At 39.1% G+C, this 14,230-nt stretch overlaps 1 protein-coding gene across 10 annotated transcripts in view; it reads right to left on the bottom strand.

The window, feature by feature from the left end:
* The window catches only part of SPAG9 (sperm associated antigen 9), a 151,943-nt gene that overhangs the window by 39,732 nt on the left and 97,981 nt on the right, over positions 1-14,230 (bottom strand). For all 10 annotated transcript variants that reach the window (XR_009731342.1, XM_061391348.1, XM_061391347.1 and 7 more), the window contains one exon: positions 4,687-4,808. Coding sequence is in view for 9 of the 10 variants with exons in the window: in XM_061391348.1 (XP_061247332.1) it covers positions 4,687-4,808 (122 nt within the window). In the remaining variant the exon portion in view is untranslated. The remainder of the gene's footprint in view (positions 1-4,686; positions 4,809-14,230) is intronic.

The following is a 14,230-nucleotide window of genomic DNA, read 5'->3' as shown; positions in this document are numbered from 1 at the left end:
ACACTCCTCTCTTACAAATTCTCCTGTGAAGGAGTTTTAATTTCAAAAGTTAAAGAAGTACAGATTTAGAGGTAAACAAAACTGTTAGAACTATTTAACAGTCCACTCACTCAGTTGTTGTGCCATGTGCCAAAGACTCAACAGTGAGCAAAAGATATAATTGTCTAGGCCATACTGAGCTTATAGTCCAGTCAGGGAGGGAGGCACATTAAAAAACTATAATCAAGTATTATGAAGAGTTGCATAATAAATGTAGTTCTACAGGAATGCTTCCAGACAACTGAGCTTTAACTAGGAGATTGAGGCAGAACTCATAGAGGAGGGTATGCCAGTTAGTTAGAGGCAAGAAGGAGATATAGAAACAGATACATAAACTTTTTTTTTTTTTTTTAAGGAAGGAGGCAAAAAATCCTCATGACTGGTTTTGAGGGAAGTGAGAGATTTAGGATGGAGAAATGAGTTGATGGTGAGGTCATTCATTGAGTTAATACATGCTGATATAAGAACAGCCTTGGGGGACATAAAGAAATACGTTGATGAACCGAGTTTTAACTACAAAGCTCTACAAATCATCTTAGAAGTGGTCTAGAGTGCTATTTGGAAGTAACAGTCTGGTGCTATAGAAAAATCTTAGATGGAAAGAAAAAGTTTGGAGCAATGAGCCATGAAAACCCAGAAAAAACAAGAGCAAATAAGACATCCCAAACATGGAAGCAAGCCTGGACTAGGAACATCTGAAAGCTGGGCAGAGAAAGGATCCTGCAAAGACTGAAAAGAAATCATCAGAGGCAGGAAAGAATACAGAGAACTCTGATAAGACAGAACCCAAAGCAAAGACTGTTTAAAGACAAATGTTATTTGAGAAGTAATGTGAAATAACTGAGAAGGAACTGCTGGAGATAGCAAACAAGAAGGCTACTTCTGGGAAGGTTAGTGTGGGGCAGAATGACAGACTGCAGTCACACGAGGCGCAAGTGAGGCTAGGGAAATCCTGCCTGTTAAAAGCAGACACACTTTCAAGAAGTCTGCTTCATTCACTGGTATATCAATCTAGAATAGTGCCGGACACATAACAGACACCTGCCTCACTGATACTGCTGCAAAAAACCATGGCTGGAAATGGGAGGAGAGTCATCTGGTGGAAAGATATGGAATCAAAAGACGGCAGTAGTTTTATTTTAAAATGGTAAAGACCAGAACATGTTTAAATGGTAACAGGAAGAAGTTAGTTAAAATAGTGAAACTGAAAAAATAAAATTTCATCAATAGTAAGAAAATTAAAGAAAATCTCAAGAATAGGATGAATTAATGTATGATTCACAAGTTCTAGAATGTGGCCATGGGGGTAAGTGACAATAGTGAATGGAGAAAACAATCAGTGGAAATAAAGTCAAAGAATGAGATATCAGTCAAGATAAAGGACAAACTGTGGGGGATTATCTTTTTTAAACTATTAAAATTTGAAGAAAGTAATCTAAAACTGACTACATGATAATGATTACAAAGACCAGGGAAGAGTTTTACAATAACACAATAATTGTAAAACGAATAACGAGTTATAGAAATGGACTTCTTTATCAACTGAAGACAATTTAAGGAACTTTGGGAAACAATTTTACCAGTTTAACCATGTTCCAGTTTGTGAGTATTACAATGCAGTTACTATTGCTGAATAAAACAGAAAAGAAGCCAAGGAACAACTATGTGCATTGGAGGTTTCATTTAATATTTTTGACCAAAAGTATTCATATAGGCTTAAATCACTTAAGGTAACATATGAAAACTTCAATTCTGGAACATTTTCCAGGTAAATATATAAATATCTGCAAAAGGGCTTAAAAGACAGTAGTTTACAGTTTATTTCTTTTTTTCAAAGTAGAAAGGAAATCAGGATTTTGTTTTAAGCCATTTATTATGCTTAATTTTCTGACTTAAAGAATGGAAACTTTTGGAAAAATATTTGATTTAAAAGATAACAATTATTTCTAAGCTTTATGTGGCTTCTTACATCTTTACAAGAAAGTTAAGTTTAGGGCCACCAACCTCAATAATGATATTATTCAATACTGGATTATAAGGAAGCAGAGGGTAAAAAGTACTTCAGTCTGGCAAATTACAAAGGGGAAACATGAAGGAATTTTTTGAGAGGTGATATATATTAATTCTGGTGGTGGCTCTACAATTCTATGCATTTGTCAAAACAAAAAACTGTGCTTTACTATATATAAATTTGAGAATGTGTTTAAACATTAAAAATTCTTTTTTCTAACTTTTTTTGCATCTGTTCCTCAATTTTGGCAGGAAATCAGTTTCTTATATCAAATCTTAAAAGGAACTTTTCATGCACAATTTAATGTTAACAAAGTTAGAGCATAAATTTAAATGTAAAAACGGAGTGCTTCTTAAGAATTCATCCTTAAGATATCCTTGAAAAATGCAAGTCCATTCAAAGCTTCCAATGTTTTACTTAGTGGTGGGAGTCTATACCTAATTTTATTAATGTACTTTCAATCTCTCTTACTTTAAGTAAGCCTATGGGCTCTGTGTAGACAGAAACTGTGTTTCCTTCAAAAAATACTTATTGAGGACATAACTGGTAATCGATGAATTTGACATAAATGAATGCAAGCAACACCTCTCTGTATCCACAAGACTGACAAACAGCACCTTTTAAGAACAGTGTAATCTATACCGAATTACTAAGGGATACAAAAAATGTTTGGAGACCAGAATCCATTCCAAAGGCATAAATTTTTAATACTATAATGTATTAAATTTCTATAAGGTCTTAAGTTATAAAGAAAGGCACATCAAAGCTAATTGACAGGAGTCAGATTCATGTAAACTTTTTTTTTTTTTTTTTTGACCTCATGGTGCAACTTGCAAGATCTTAGTTTACCAACTAGGAACCGAACCTATGTCCCCCGCAGTGGAAGTACAGAGTCTTAACCATTGGACCCTCAGGGAAATCTCATTCATGTAATTATTGTTCAAAGAAACTTTAAAGATCACTTAGAGCAGTTGAAAACTTTTTGTGTAAAGGCCCAGATGGTGAATATTTTAGGCTTTGTAAACCACATAATCCCTGTTAGGGACAACTTAACTCTGCTATTGTGGGGCAAAAGCAACTACTGTGTGTGGGTGTCTGTGTGGGTGGGTGTCTGTCTCGGGGTGTGTGTGTGTGTGTGTGGGTGTGTGGGTGTGGGTGTGTCTGTGTGGCTGTGTGTGTGTGGCTGTGTGTGTGTGTTCCATCCTGACCAACTCTTTGAGACCTATGGACTGTAGCCCACCAGGCTGCTCTATCCATGGGATTTTCCAGGCAAGAATACTGGAGTGGGTTGCCATTTCCTCCTCCAGGGGATCCTCCTGACCCAGGGATTGAACCTGCATCTCTTGCATCTCCTGCATTGCCAGGCAGATTCTTTACCACTGTGCCACCTGGGAAGCCCAAAATCAAAGATAAAACGTTTTTTTAAAAAAAATTTGTGGCTGTGTCCCAATAAAACTTTATTTGTACACACAAATAATCCAGGAGTCGCAGCCTATCCAACCCCTGAATTAGAGCTCAAGTCTTTCTTTTTATACACAAAGAAACTAATGCCCAGAGAGGTTAAGATATTTGGCAAAGGTCATTCACTCCCTGGTGGCTCAGCGGTAAAGAATCTGCTTGCCAATGCAGGAGACCAGGGTTCAATCCATGCGTTAGGAAGATCCCCTGGAGAAGGAAATGGCAATCCACTCCAGTATTCTTGCCTGGGAAATCCCATGGACAGAGGAGCCTGGCAGGCTATAGTCCATGGGGTCGCAAAGAGTCAGACAAGACTTAGCGGCTGAACAACAACAACAAACCAGATCAATAGTAGAAGAGCCAAATACAGTATCCTTTTCAAACCAGATAATCTTCAACAACACAAACTCTAACATATTTCTCAAGAAGCTGAAACAGAATACTCTGAAATCTTAGAAAAGTCAAGTGAATTTAATGAACTCTATTTAAGCCAGGAAGTAACTATCCATCAATCCATAAAATCTATACATCTATATATAACCACATATATACATATATCACTGTGTTTCTTATATGTAATACTGTTCTCAGAACACAGCAGGAAGGAGTTCAATAAATTGTGTATGTGAATTTAAAATACAAACTAAAAAGTAATTCAATTCTAAATGCATCCATATGCGAAGACATTTTCATTTAAAACTTTCATGACTTCAAAGAATACATTCCTACTAATTACTTAAAAGCACAATAACTCTGCCCCACTGGACAGTTAGGGACTTTTTTTCTCTTAAGTTTATTTTTGATTGTGCTGGGTCCTTGATGTGCAGGCTTTTCTCTAGTTGCGGGCGAGCAAGGGCTACCCTCTAGTTGTAGAGCACAAGCTTCTCGCTGTGGTGGCTTCTCCTGTTGTGGAGTCTGGGCTCTAAGGCACACGGGTTTCAGTAGTTGCGGCATGGGGGCTCAGCAGTTGCGGCCCCCAGGCTTAGTTGCTTTGTGGCACATGGGATCTCCCCAGATCAGAGATCAGACCAGGGTCCCTTGCATTGGCAGGCGGATTCTTTACCACTGAGCCACCAGGGAAGCCCCAGTTAGGGACATTTTTAAGAAATGTTCCATCATATCATTTAAAAAATCTATTTTTAAAACAGTATGATACTATTTCAGATAAACTATCATACCTAGTAAATCTGCTCCTTCATCCACATCTCCAATTAGACCTGAACCAGCTGAAGACAGTTCTTCAAAGAGAGATTCTGTATTGCGATCAAAAGCTTTGTTCTCTATGCCTTTGGTGGGAGTGCTAGGCAACAAAAACAAAACCAAATCAACAGATAGGTCAAAGATGTTTTTAACAGTGCAAAATGAATACATAAGAATTTTGAACCTGTAATATTTAATACAAAATATAATTTAAAAGAATTTCTCACAGGTTTCCTAAGAAATTTTCATTATATTCCACGGAGAGAACCAGTGAAGAAAATACACAATGTTTTTGTGGTCAGATCCTAGCAGACACAAACAAAACCAGCAGCTAAGAGAGAGCACTATTCTGCATTGTTCAGGCGGTGGTCTAAGTCCTTTCCTATATTACCTTGTTAAAACTACATCTGCTCTACAAAAGAGCTGCTGCTCTTATCCCAGCTTTACAGAAGAGCAAACTAAAGAGGTTACGGAATTTGCCAAAATCATCCAGCAAATAAGTCAAACAGGCAGAACTCAAACCTAGGCAGCCAGGCTTCAGAATCCATGATCTTTACCATGATCTATGTTATCTGGATATAAACTGGAACGGCCATTTTATTTCTCTTTTAAGGGCAACTTGGCAAGATCTACTAAAATTTAAAATGCAAATACCCAGTGACCAAGGACTTGATGTCTAAAATACTCCTACAGGGAATTCCCTGGTGGTCCACTGGTTAGGACTTGGCACTTTCACTGTGGTGGCCCAGGTCAGGGAACTAAGATCCTGCAAGCACTGTGGTATGGGAAAAAAAGATTTTTTTTTTAAATAAAAAATCCTACAAAAGCTCTGTCACAAGAAGGCAATTATGTATGTAAAAGGATGGTCAGCGCAGCAAAAGTTGAAACAACCTAAGTGATCATTAAAAGGGCACAGATGAAATAAGTTACGTATACATCTAAAAGTTTAAAATTTTAACTTTAAAAACATTAAAATAGAGCTTCAAAAATGAAAGAAACCCATTATAATGAAGTGCTTTCTAAAAAGCAAGTTGCAATACAGTGCAGGTAGGCCCTTTTTGAAGCGGTATGGGAGAATGGGGAAATGTGAGTGTCTAAGCATTAATGTAACATTAACAGAAAAAAGTCTGCACAAGATTTCCAGTTAAATATGGTGGAGATAGTAATTTATCACGCAATAATTCAAAAATGCAACTAAAATGACAGTAAAAAGTATCTGCCCACAAGGACAGAGGGAACAGAAAAAGAACCCACAGCACACACAACATGAACAAAACTCTGTAAGATGGAAAACATGTGGGTAAACACTAGAAACTTATTTAACTGACCAGACTAAGCTGAAACTCAACCCAGCAGTGTTTAGAGAGAAAGCATGCACCCAAATTCATGAAAAGCTTAGGAATTGACGTAACCAGCAATCTGCAGACAGAAGTATGCAAGAGAAACATTAAGATAGAGGGATGGAATGAAAGTAAGTACAAGAAGCAGTGTAAGAACCTAAATCCAACCCTCCAGAGCAGTGAGACCTCCATTTTCCTGGATTACTCCCTGAACAACTGAAGCCAAGGTCAAATGTTATAGGCAGAAAACTGAAGAATCAATATCATTTACTTGTTGTTCACTCGCTAAAGTCGTGTTTAACTCTTGGTGATCTGAAGGACTGTAGCCCACGAGACTCCTGGATATGGGATTTTCCAGGCCAGTATCCCAGAGTGGACTGCCATTTCCTACTCCAGAGGGTCTTCCCAGCTGAGGTAAAGAACCCGTGTCTCTTAGGCCTCCTGCATTGGCAGGTAGATTCTTTACAACAAACGCCAAAACTCTGTTGTTGTTCAGTCGCTCAGTTGTGTCCAACTCTTTGCAACTCCATAGACTGCAGGACATGAGGCTTCCCTGTCCTTCCCTGTCTCTCAGAGTTTGCTCAAACTCATATCCATTGAGTTGATGATACCATCCAACTATTTTATCCTCTGCTGCCCGCTTCTCCTTTTGCCTTCAATCTTTTCCAGCATCAGGGTCTTTTCCAATGAGCAGTTCTTTGTATCAGGTGGCCAAAGTATTGGAGCTTCAGCTTCAGCATCAGTCCTTCCAGTGAATATTCAGGGTTGATTTCCTTTAGGATTCACTTCTTTGATCTGCTAGTAGTCCAAGAGACTTTCAAGAGTCTACTCTAGCGCCAAAATTCAAAGACATCAGTTCTTCAGGGCTCAGTCTTCTTTATGACCGAACTCTCACATCCATACATGACTACTGGAAAAACCAAAGCTTTGACTATACAGATCTTTGTTGGCAAAGTGATGTCTTTGCTTTTTAACATGTTGTCTAGGTTTCTCATAGCTTTCCTTCCAAGGAACAAAAGTTTTAATTTCATGACTGCAGTCACCATCCACACTAAATTTTGGAGCCCCCCCAAAATAAAACCCATCACCGCTTCCACTTTTTCCCTTTCTGTTTGCCATCAAGTGATGGGACTGCATGCCATGATCTTAGTTGGATGTTGAGTTTCAACTCAACTTTTTCACTCTCCTCTTTCACCCTCATTAAGAGCCTCTTTAGTTACTCTTCACTTTCTGCCATTACAGGGATATAATCTGCATATCTGCTGTTGATATTTCTCCAAGCATTCTTGATTCCAGCTTGCAATTCATCCAGACCAGCATTTCGCATGATGTACTCTGCATGTAAGTCAAATAGGGTGACAATATATAGCACTGTAGTACTCCTTTCCTAATTTTGAACCTGTCAGTTGTTCCATTTAAAGTTGTAGCTGTTGCTTCTTGACTCACTTACAGGTTTCTCAGGAGACAGGTATGGTGGTCTGGCACTCCCATCTCTTTAAGATTTGCCACAGTTTGTTCTGATCCACACAGTCAAAGGCTTTAGGGTAGTTAGTGAAGCAGGAGTACAGATGTTCTGTTGGGATTCCCTTGCTTTCTGTATGATCCAGCTAATGTTGGCAATTTGATCTCTGGTTCCTCTGCCTTTTCTAAACCCAGTTTGTACATCTGGAAGTTTTCAGTTCAGTTCAGTCGCTCAGTTGTGTCCAACTCCTTGTGAACCCATGGACTGCAGCATGCCAGGCCTGGTCCATTACCAACTCCTGGAGTTTACTCAAACTCACGTCCATCGGGTTGGAGATGCCATGCAACTATCTCATCCTCTGTCATCCCCTTCTCCTCCTGCCTTCAATCTTTCCCAGCATCAGGGTCTTTCCCAATGAGTCAGTTCTTCACATCATGTGACCAAAGTATTGGAGTTTCAGCTTCAGCATCAATCCTTCCAATGAATATTTAGGACTGATTTCCTTTAGGATGAACTGCTCGGATGTGCTTGATATCCAAGGGATTCTCAAGAGTCTTATCCAACACCACAGTTCAAAAGCATCAATTCTTCAGTGCTCAGGTTTCTTTATAGTCCAACTCTCACATCCATATGTGACTACTTGAGAAAACCATAGCTTTGACTAGATGGATCTTTGTTGGCAAAATAATGTCTCTGCCTTTTAATATGCTGTCTAGGTTGATCCTAACTTTTCTTCCAGGGAGCAAGCATCTTTTTATTACATGACTGCAGTCACCATCTGCAGTGATTTTGGAGCCCCCCAAAATAAAGGCTGTCACTGTTTCCCCATCTATTTGCCATGAAGAGATGGGACCAGATGCCATGATCTTTGTTTTCTGAATGTTGAGCTTTAAGCCAACTTTTTCACTCTCCTCTTTCATTTTCATCAAGAGGCTCTTTAGTTCTTCTTCACTTTCTGCCATTAAGGTGGTGTCATCTGCATGTCTGAGGTTATTGATATTTCTCCAAGCAATCTTTATTGCAGCTTGCGCTTCATCCAGCCTGGAGTTTCTCATGATGTAATCAGCATATAAGTTAAATAAGCAGGGTGACGATATACAGCCTTGATGTTGGAACCAGTCTGTTGTTCTATGTCCACTTCTAACTGTTGCTTCCTGACCTGCATACAAATTTCTCCAAGAGGCAGGTCAGGTGGTCTGGTATTCCCATCTATTTCAGAATTTTCCAGTTTGTTGTGATCCAAACAGTCAAAGGATTTGGTGTAGTCGATAAAGCAGATGTTTTACTGGAACTCTCTTGCTTTTTCAATGATCCAACGGATATTGGCAATTTGATCTCTGGTTCCTCCGCCTTTTCTAAATCCAGCTTGAACATCTGAAAGTTCAAGGCTCACATACTATTGAAGCCTGGCTTGGAGAATTTTGAGCATTACTTTACTAGTGTGTGAGATGAGTGCAATTGTGTGATAGTTTGAGCATTCTTTGGCATTGCCTTTCTTTGGGATTGGAATGAAAGCTGACCTTTTCCAGTCTTGTGGCCACAGCTGAGTTTTCAAAATTGCTGGCATACTGAGTGCAGTACTTTTGCAGCATCATCTTTTAGGATTTGAAATAGCTCAACTGGACTTCCATCACCTCCATAGCTTTGTTCATAATGATGCTTCCTAAGGCTCACTTTACTTCACATTCAAGGATGTCTGGCTCTAGGTCAGTGATCATACCATTGTGATTATCTGGGTTGTGAAGATCTTTTTGTATAGTTCTTCTGTGTATTCCTGCCACCTCTTCTTAATATCCTCTGCTTCTGTTAGGTCCATACCATTTCTTTGCCCACCTTTGCATGAAATGTTCCCATGGTATCTCTGATTTTCTTGAAGAGATCTCTAGTCTTTCCCATTCTATTGTTTTCTTCTATTTCTTTGCACTAATCACTGAGGAAGGCTTTCCTATCTTTCCTTGCTATTCTTTGGATCTCTGCATTCAGATGGATATATCTTTCCTTATCTCCTTTGCCTTTAGCCTCTCTTCTTTTCTCAGGTATTTGTAAGGCCTCCTCAGACAGCCATTTTGCCATTTTGCATTTCTTTTTCTTGGGGATGGTCTTGATCCCTGTCTCCTGTACAACATCGTGAACCTCCATCCATAGTTCTTCAGGCACTCGGTCTATCAGATCTAATCCCTTGAATCTATTTCTCACTTCCACTGTATCATAAGGGATTTGATTTAGGTCATACTTGAATGGTCTAGTGGTTTTACCTACTTTCTTCAATTTAAGTCTGAATTTGGCAATAAGGAGTTCATGAGCTGAGCCACAGTCAGCGCCTGGTCTTGTTTTTGCTGACTGTATAGAGCTTCTCCATCTTTGGCTGCAAAGAATATAATCAATCTGATTTCCGTATGGATCATCTGGTGATGTCCATGTGTACAGTCCTCTCTTGTGTTGTTGGAAGAGGGTGTTTGCTATGACCAGTGCGTTCTCTTGGCAAAACTCTATTAGCCTTTGCCCTGCTTCATTCGGTATTCCAAGGCCAAATTTGCCTGTTACTCCAAGTATTTCTTGACTTCCTACTTTTGCATTCCAGTCTCCTATAATGAAAAGGACATCGTTTCTGGACTTGAGTTCTAGAAGGCCTTGTAGGTCTTCTTACAACTGTTCAACTTCAGCTTCTTCAGCATTAGTGGTTGGGGCATAGACTTGGATTACTGCGGTACTAAATGGTTTGCCTCGGAAACGAACAGAGATCATTCTGTCGTTTTTGAGATTGCATCCAAGTACTGCATTTCGGACTCTTTTGTTTACTATGATGGCTACTCCATTTCTTCTAAGGGATTCTTGCCCACAGTAGTAGATATAATAGCCATCTGAGTTAAATTCACCCATTCCAGTCCACTTTAGTTCACTGATTCCTAAAATGTCGATGTTCACTCTTGCCATCTCCTGTCTGACCACTTTCAATTTGCCTTGATTCATGGACCTAACATCCCAGGTTCCTAGGCAATATTGCTCTTTACAGCATCAGACTTTACTTCTATCACCAGTCACATCCACAACTGGGTCTTGTTTATGCTTTGACTCCATCTCTTCAATCTTTCTGGAGTTATTTCTCCACTGGTCTCCCAGAGCATATTGGGCACCTACTGATCTGGGGAGTTCATCTTTCAGTGTCCTCTCTTTTTGCCTTTTCATACTGCTCATGCGGTTCTCCATACAAGAATACTGAAGTGGTTTGCCATTCCCTTCTCCAGTGGACCACTTTTTGTCAGCACTCTCCACCATGACCCATCCATCTTGGGTGGCCCTACATGGCATGGCTCGTAGTTTCATTGAGTTAAAGAAGTTTTCAGTTCATGTACAACCAAAACCTAGCTTGAAGGATTTTGAGCGTAACCTTACCACCATGCAAAATGAGCACAAATGTTTGGTATTTTGTACATTCTTTGGCCCTGTCTTTCTTTGGGATTAGAATGAAAACTGGCCTTTTCCAGTCCTGTGGCCACTGCTGAGTCTAGATTTGCTGATATATTGAGTACAGTATTTTATCAGCACCATCTTTTAGCAATTTTAACAGCTCAGCTGGAATTTCATCACCTCCACTAGCATTATTTTTAGTAATGTTTCCTAAGGCCCACTTGACTTTGCACTCCAGGATCTCAGGCTCTAGGTAAGTGACCACACCATCATGGTTATCTGGGTCATTAAGACCTTTTCTGTATATAATTCTTCTGTGTAGTTATGCCACCTCTTTTAAATCTTTTACTTAAGTATGAGCAAAACAGAGAAAAAGCACCAGACATCCAAAGAAAGCCTCCATTATAAAATTTAAAGCCCCAAAGTCATGGACTGTGAAAGGGTACTCAGAATAAAAGGAGACAATGAATGCAAACAGCAGCAAAAATTTGGGGGGAAAAAAAATCACAATAATTTTATTTTCATAATAAAGCTACATCCACAAGAGAATTGTAGGATGTTATAAAAAGTGACCATCCAAGAAAAAGCTTTTAAGGAAAAAAAATGATGACAGTTGAGATATAAAGTTGGGGAAATCATCCAGAAAGTACAACAAAAATAGAAGAGATAGAAAAAAAGAGGGAAAAGGGATTTATGAGTGTCAGTTCAGAATGTTCAGTATCTACCTAATAGTTCCAGAAAGAGAGAAGACAAAGAGAAATAAAGAAAAAAGTTCTCAACTGGAAATAAAAATTTGCAGATGAAACACATTACCTCAGATACAGAAGAAGACCCCTACATCATCATTAATCTTTAGAAAGGAAAAAACAAAGTAACAACAAATAGGGACAAAGATCCTAAAGCTTACAAAGAATATATATAAAAAAGCAAGAGTCCACATAGCAACACTCCAAACTGACCATGATAATGAATTAATGTCTTCACAATTCTGAAGGAAAACTTACAAAGATTTTCCAATATAGAATTCCGTATTCAATCAAACTATGAATCATCCCTTTAAATGACATATATCACATTCAAGTTCTCAAAAATCTTAGTTGCAAACAGCCTTTTCCAGGAAGGCTAGTAGGAATATGTTCGGCAAAAACAAAGGCATAAGTCAAGAAGCAAGATGACATGAAGCGGAAGAGCTGGCACACAGAAGATACACATACAATAAAGATACACACACAAAAAGTAAACACATACACATACAAAAAATACACATACAAAAAAGACCTTAATGACCTGGATAACTGCGATGTTGTGATCACTCACCTAGAGCCAGACATCCTGGAGTGCAAAATCAAGTGGGCCTTAGGAAGCATCACTAAAAACAAGGCTAGTGGAGTTGAGGAATTCCAGCTGAGCTATTTCAAGTCCTAAAAGATGATGCTGTTAAAGTGCTGCACTCAATATGCCAGCAAATTTGGAAACTCAGCAATGGCCACAGGACTGGAAAAGTTCAGTTTTCATTCCAATCCCAAAGAAGGGCAATGCCAAAGAATGCTCAAGCTACCACACAATTGCAGTCATTTCACATGCTAGCAAGGTCATGCTCCAAATCCTTCAAGCTAGGCTTGAACAGTATGCGAACCAAGAACTTTCAGATGTACAAGCTGGATTTAGAAAAGGCGGAGAGAAACCAGAGATCAAATTGCCAACATCTACTAGATCATCAAAAAAGCAAGAGAATTCCAGAAAAACATCTACTTCTGCTTCACTGACTAGGCTAAAGCCTTTGACTGTGTGAATCACAACAAACTATGGAAACTTCTTCAAGAGATGGGAATACCAGACCACCTTATTTGCCTCCTGAGAAACCTGTATGCAGGTCAAGAAGCAACAGTTAGAACCAGACATGAACAACAGGCTGGTTCCAAATTGGGAAAGGAGTATGTTAAGGCTGTATATTGTCACCCTGCTTATTTAACTTATATGCAGAGTACATCATGCAAAATGCCAGGCTGGATGAAGCATGAACTAGAATCAAGATTGCTGGGAGAAATATCAATAATCTCAGATATGCTGATGACAACGTCCTTATGGCAGAAAGCGAAGAGGACTAAAGAGCCTCTTGATCAAAGTGAAAGAGAGTGAAAAAGCTGGCTTAAAACTCAACATTCAGAAAATTAAGATCATGGCATCTGGTCCCATCACTTCATGGCAAATAGAGATAGGGAAACAATGGAAACAGTAAAAGACTTTAAAAATCAATGTGGGATGGTGACTGCAGCCAGGTGTTTGCTCCTTGGAAGAAAAGCCACGACAAACCTAGAGAGTGTATTAAAAGGCAGAGACATTACTTTGTGGACAAAGGTCCATCTAGTCAAAGCTATGGTTTTTCCAGTAATCATATATGGATGTGAGAGTTGAACCATAAAGAAGGCTCAGCACTGAACTGATGCTTTCGAACTGTAGTGCTAAAGAAGACTCTTGAGAGTCCTGTGAACTGCAAGATCAAATCAGTCAATCCTAAAGGAAATCAACCCTGAATATTCACTGGAAGGACTGATGCTGAAGCTGAAGCTCCAATACTTTGGCCACCTGATGTGCAGAGCCAATTCACTGAAAAAGACCCTGATGCTGGGAAAGACAGAAAGCAGGAGAAGAAGCGGGTGACAAAGGATGAGATGGTTGGATGACCTCATTGACTCAATGCACGAGTTTAAGCAAGCTCCAGGAGATGGCGAAGGACAGGTCCATGGGGTTGCAGAGTGTCAGACATGACTAAGCAACTGAACAACAACAGCAGCAACAAGACGACGTGGTGCCCAGGAAACAGCACAGAGGAGAAACAGGAAAAGAACTCCCAGCAAGAAAATGAGAGCAAATTCCAGGACCAGAGCAAACACAGTAAAGTCTACCACTGGAGAATGGAAATAATGCTGCCAAGAAACTGGTTTTATATTTGGCCATTTGAGAATGTTTACATTTATGATTTGTTGGGTATCTGTCAGCGAATTAGTGATAGATGTGTAGAAACCTAAGCAAAAGAAACAAAGTAAAAACAAAAAAAACCCTGAGCCTTTACTAAAAATTAAAGAAAATCAAAGTTGTAAAAGAAAGGAAATGTAATCATAGCATAATCTGTGAGTAGGCTGTTGTTAGTATTTATATAATCATAATGATACAAACAGTGAATCTTAATTTAAATGAAACTGAAATATAATTATGAAAGGAAAGATGATGTTTTAAATAGCTATGTCCTTGTCCTCTTTCACTATAAAGTCAATAGCTAATAATGCAGCATTTTTTAAACCCGTGGTCCTA

The sequence above is a fragment of the Bos javanicus genome, chromosome 19 (genome assembly GCF_032452875.1).
Source record: "Bos javanicus breed banteng chromosome 19, ARS-OSU_banteng_1.0, whole genome shotgun sequence".
Lineage (NCBI taxonomy): Eukaryota > Metazoa > Chordata > Mammalia > Artiodactyla > Bovidae > Bos > Bos javanicus.
The sequence above is the reverse complement of the archived record's forward strand: the minus strand, read 5'-3'. Positions and strand labels throughout refer to the sequence as shown.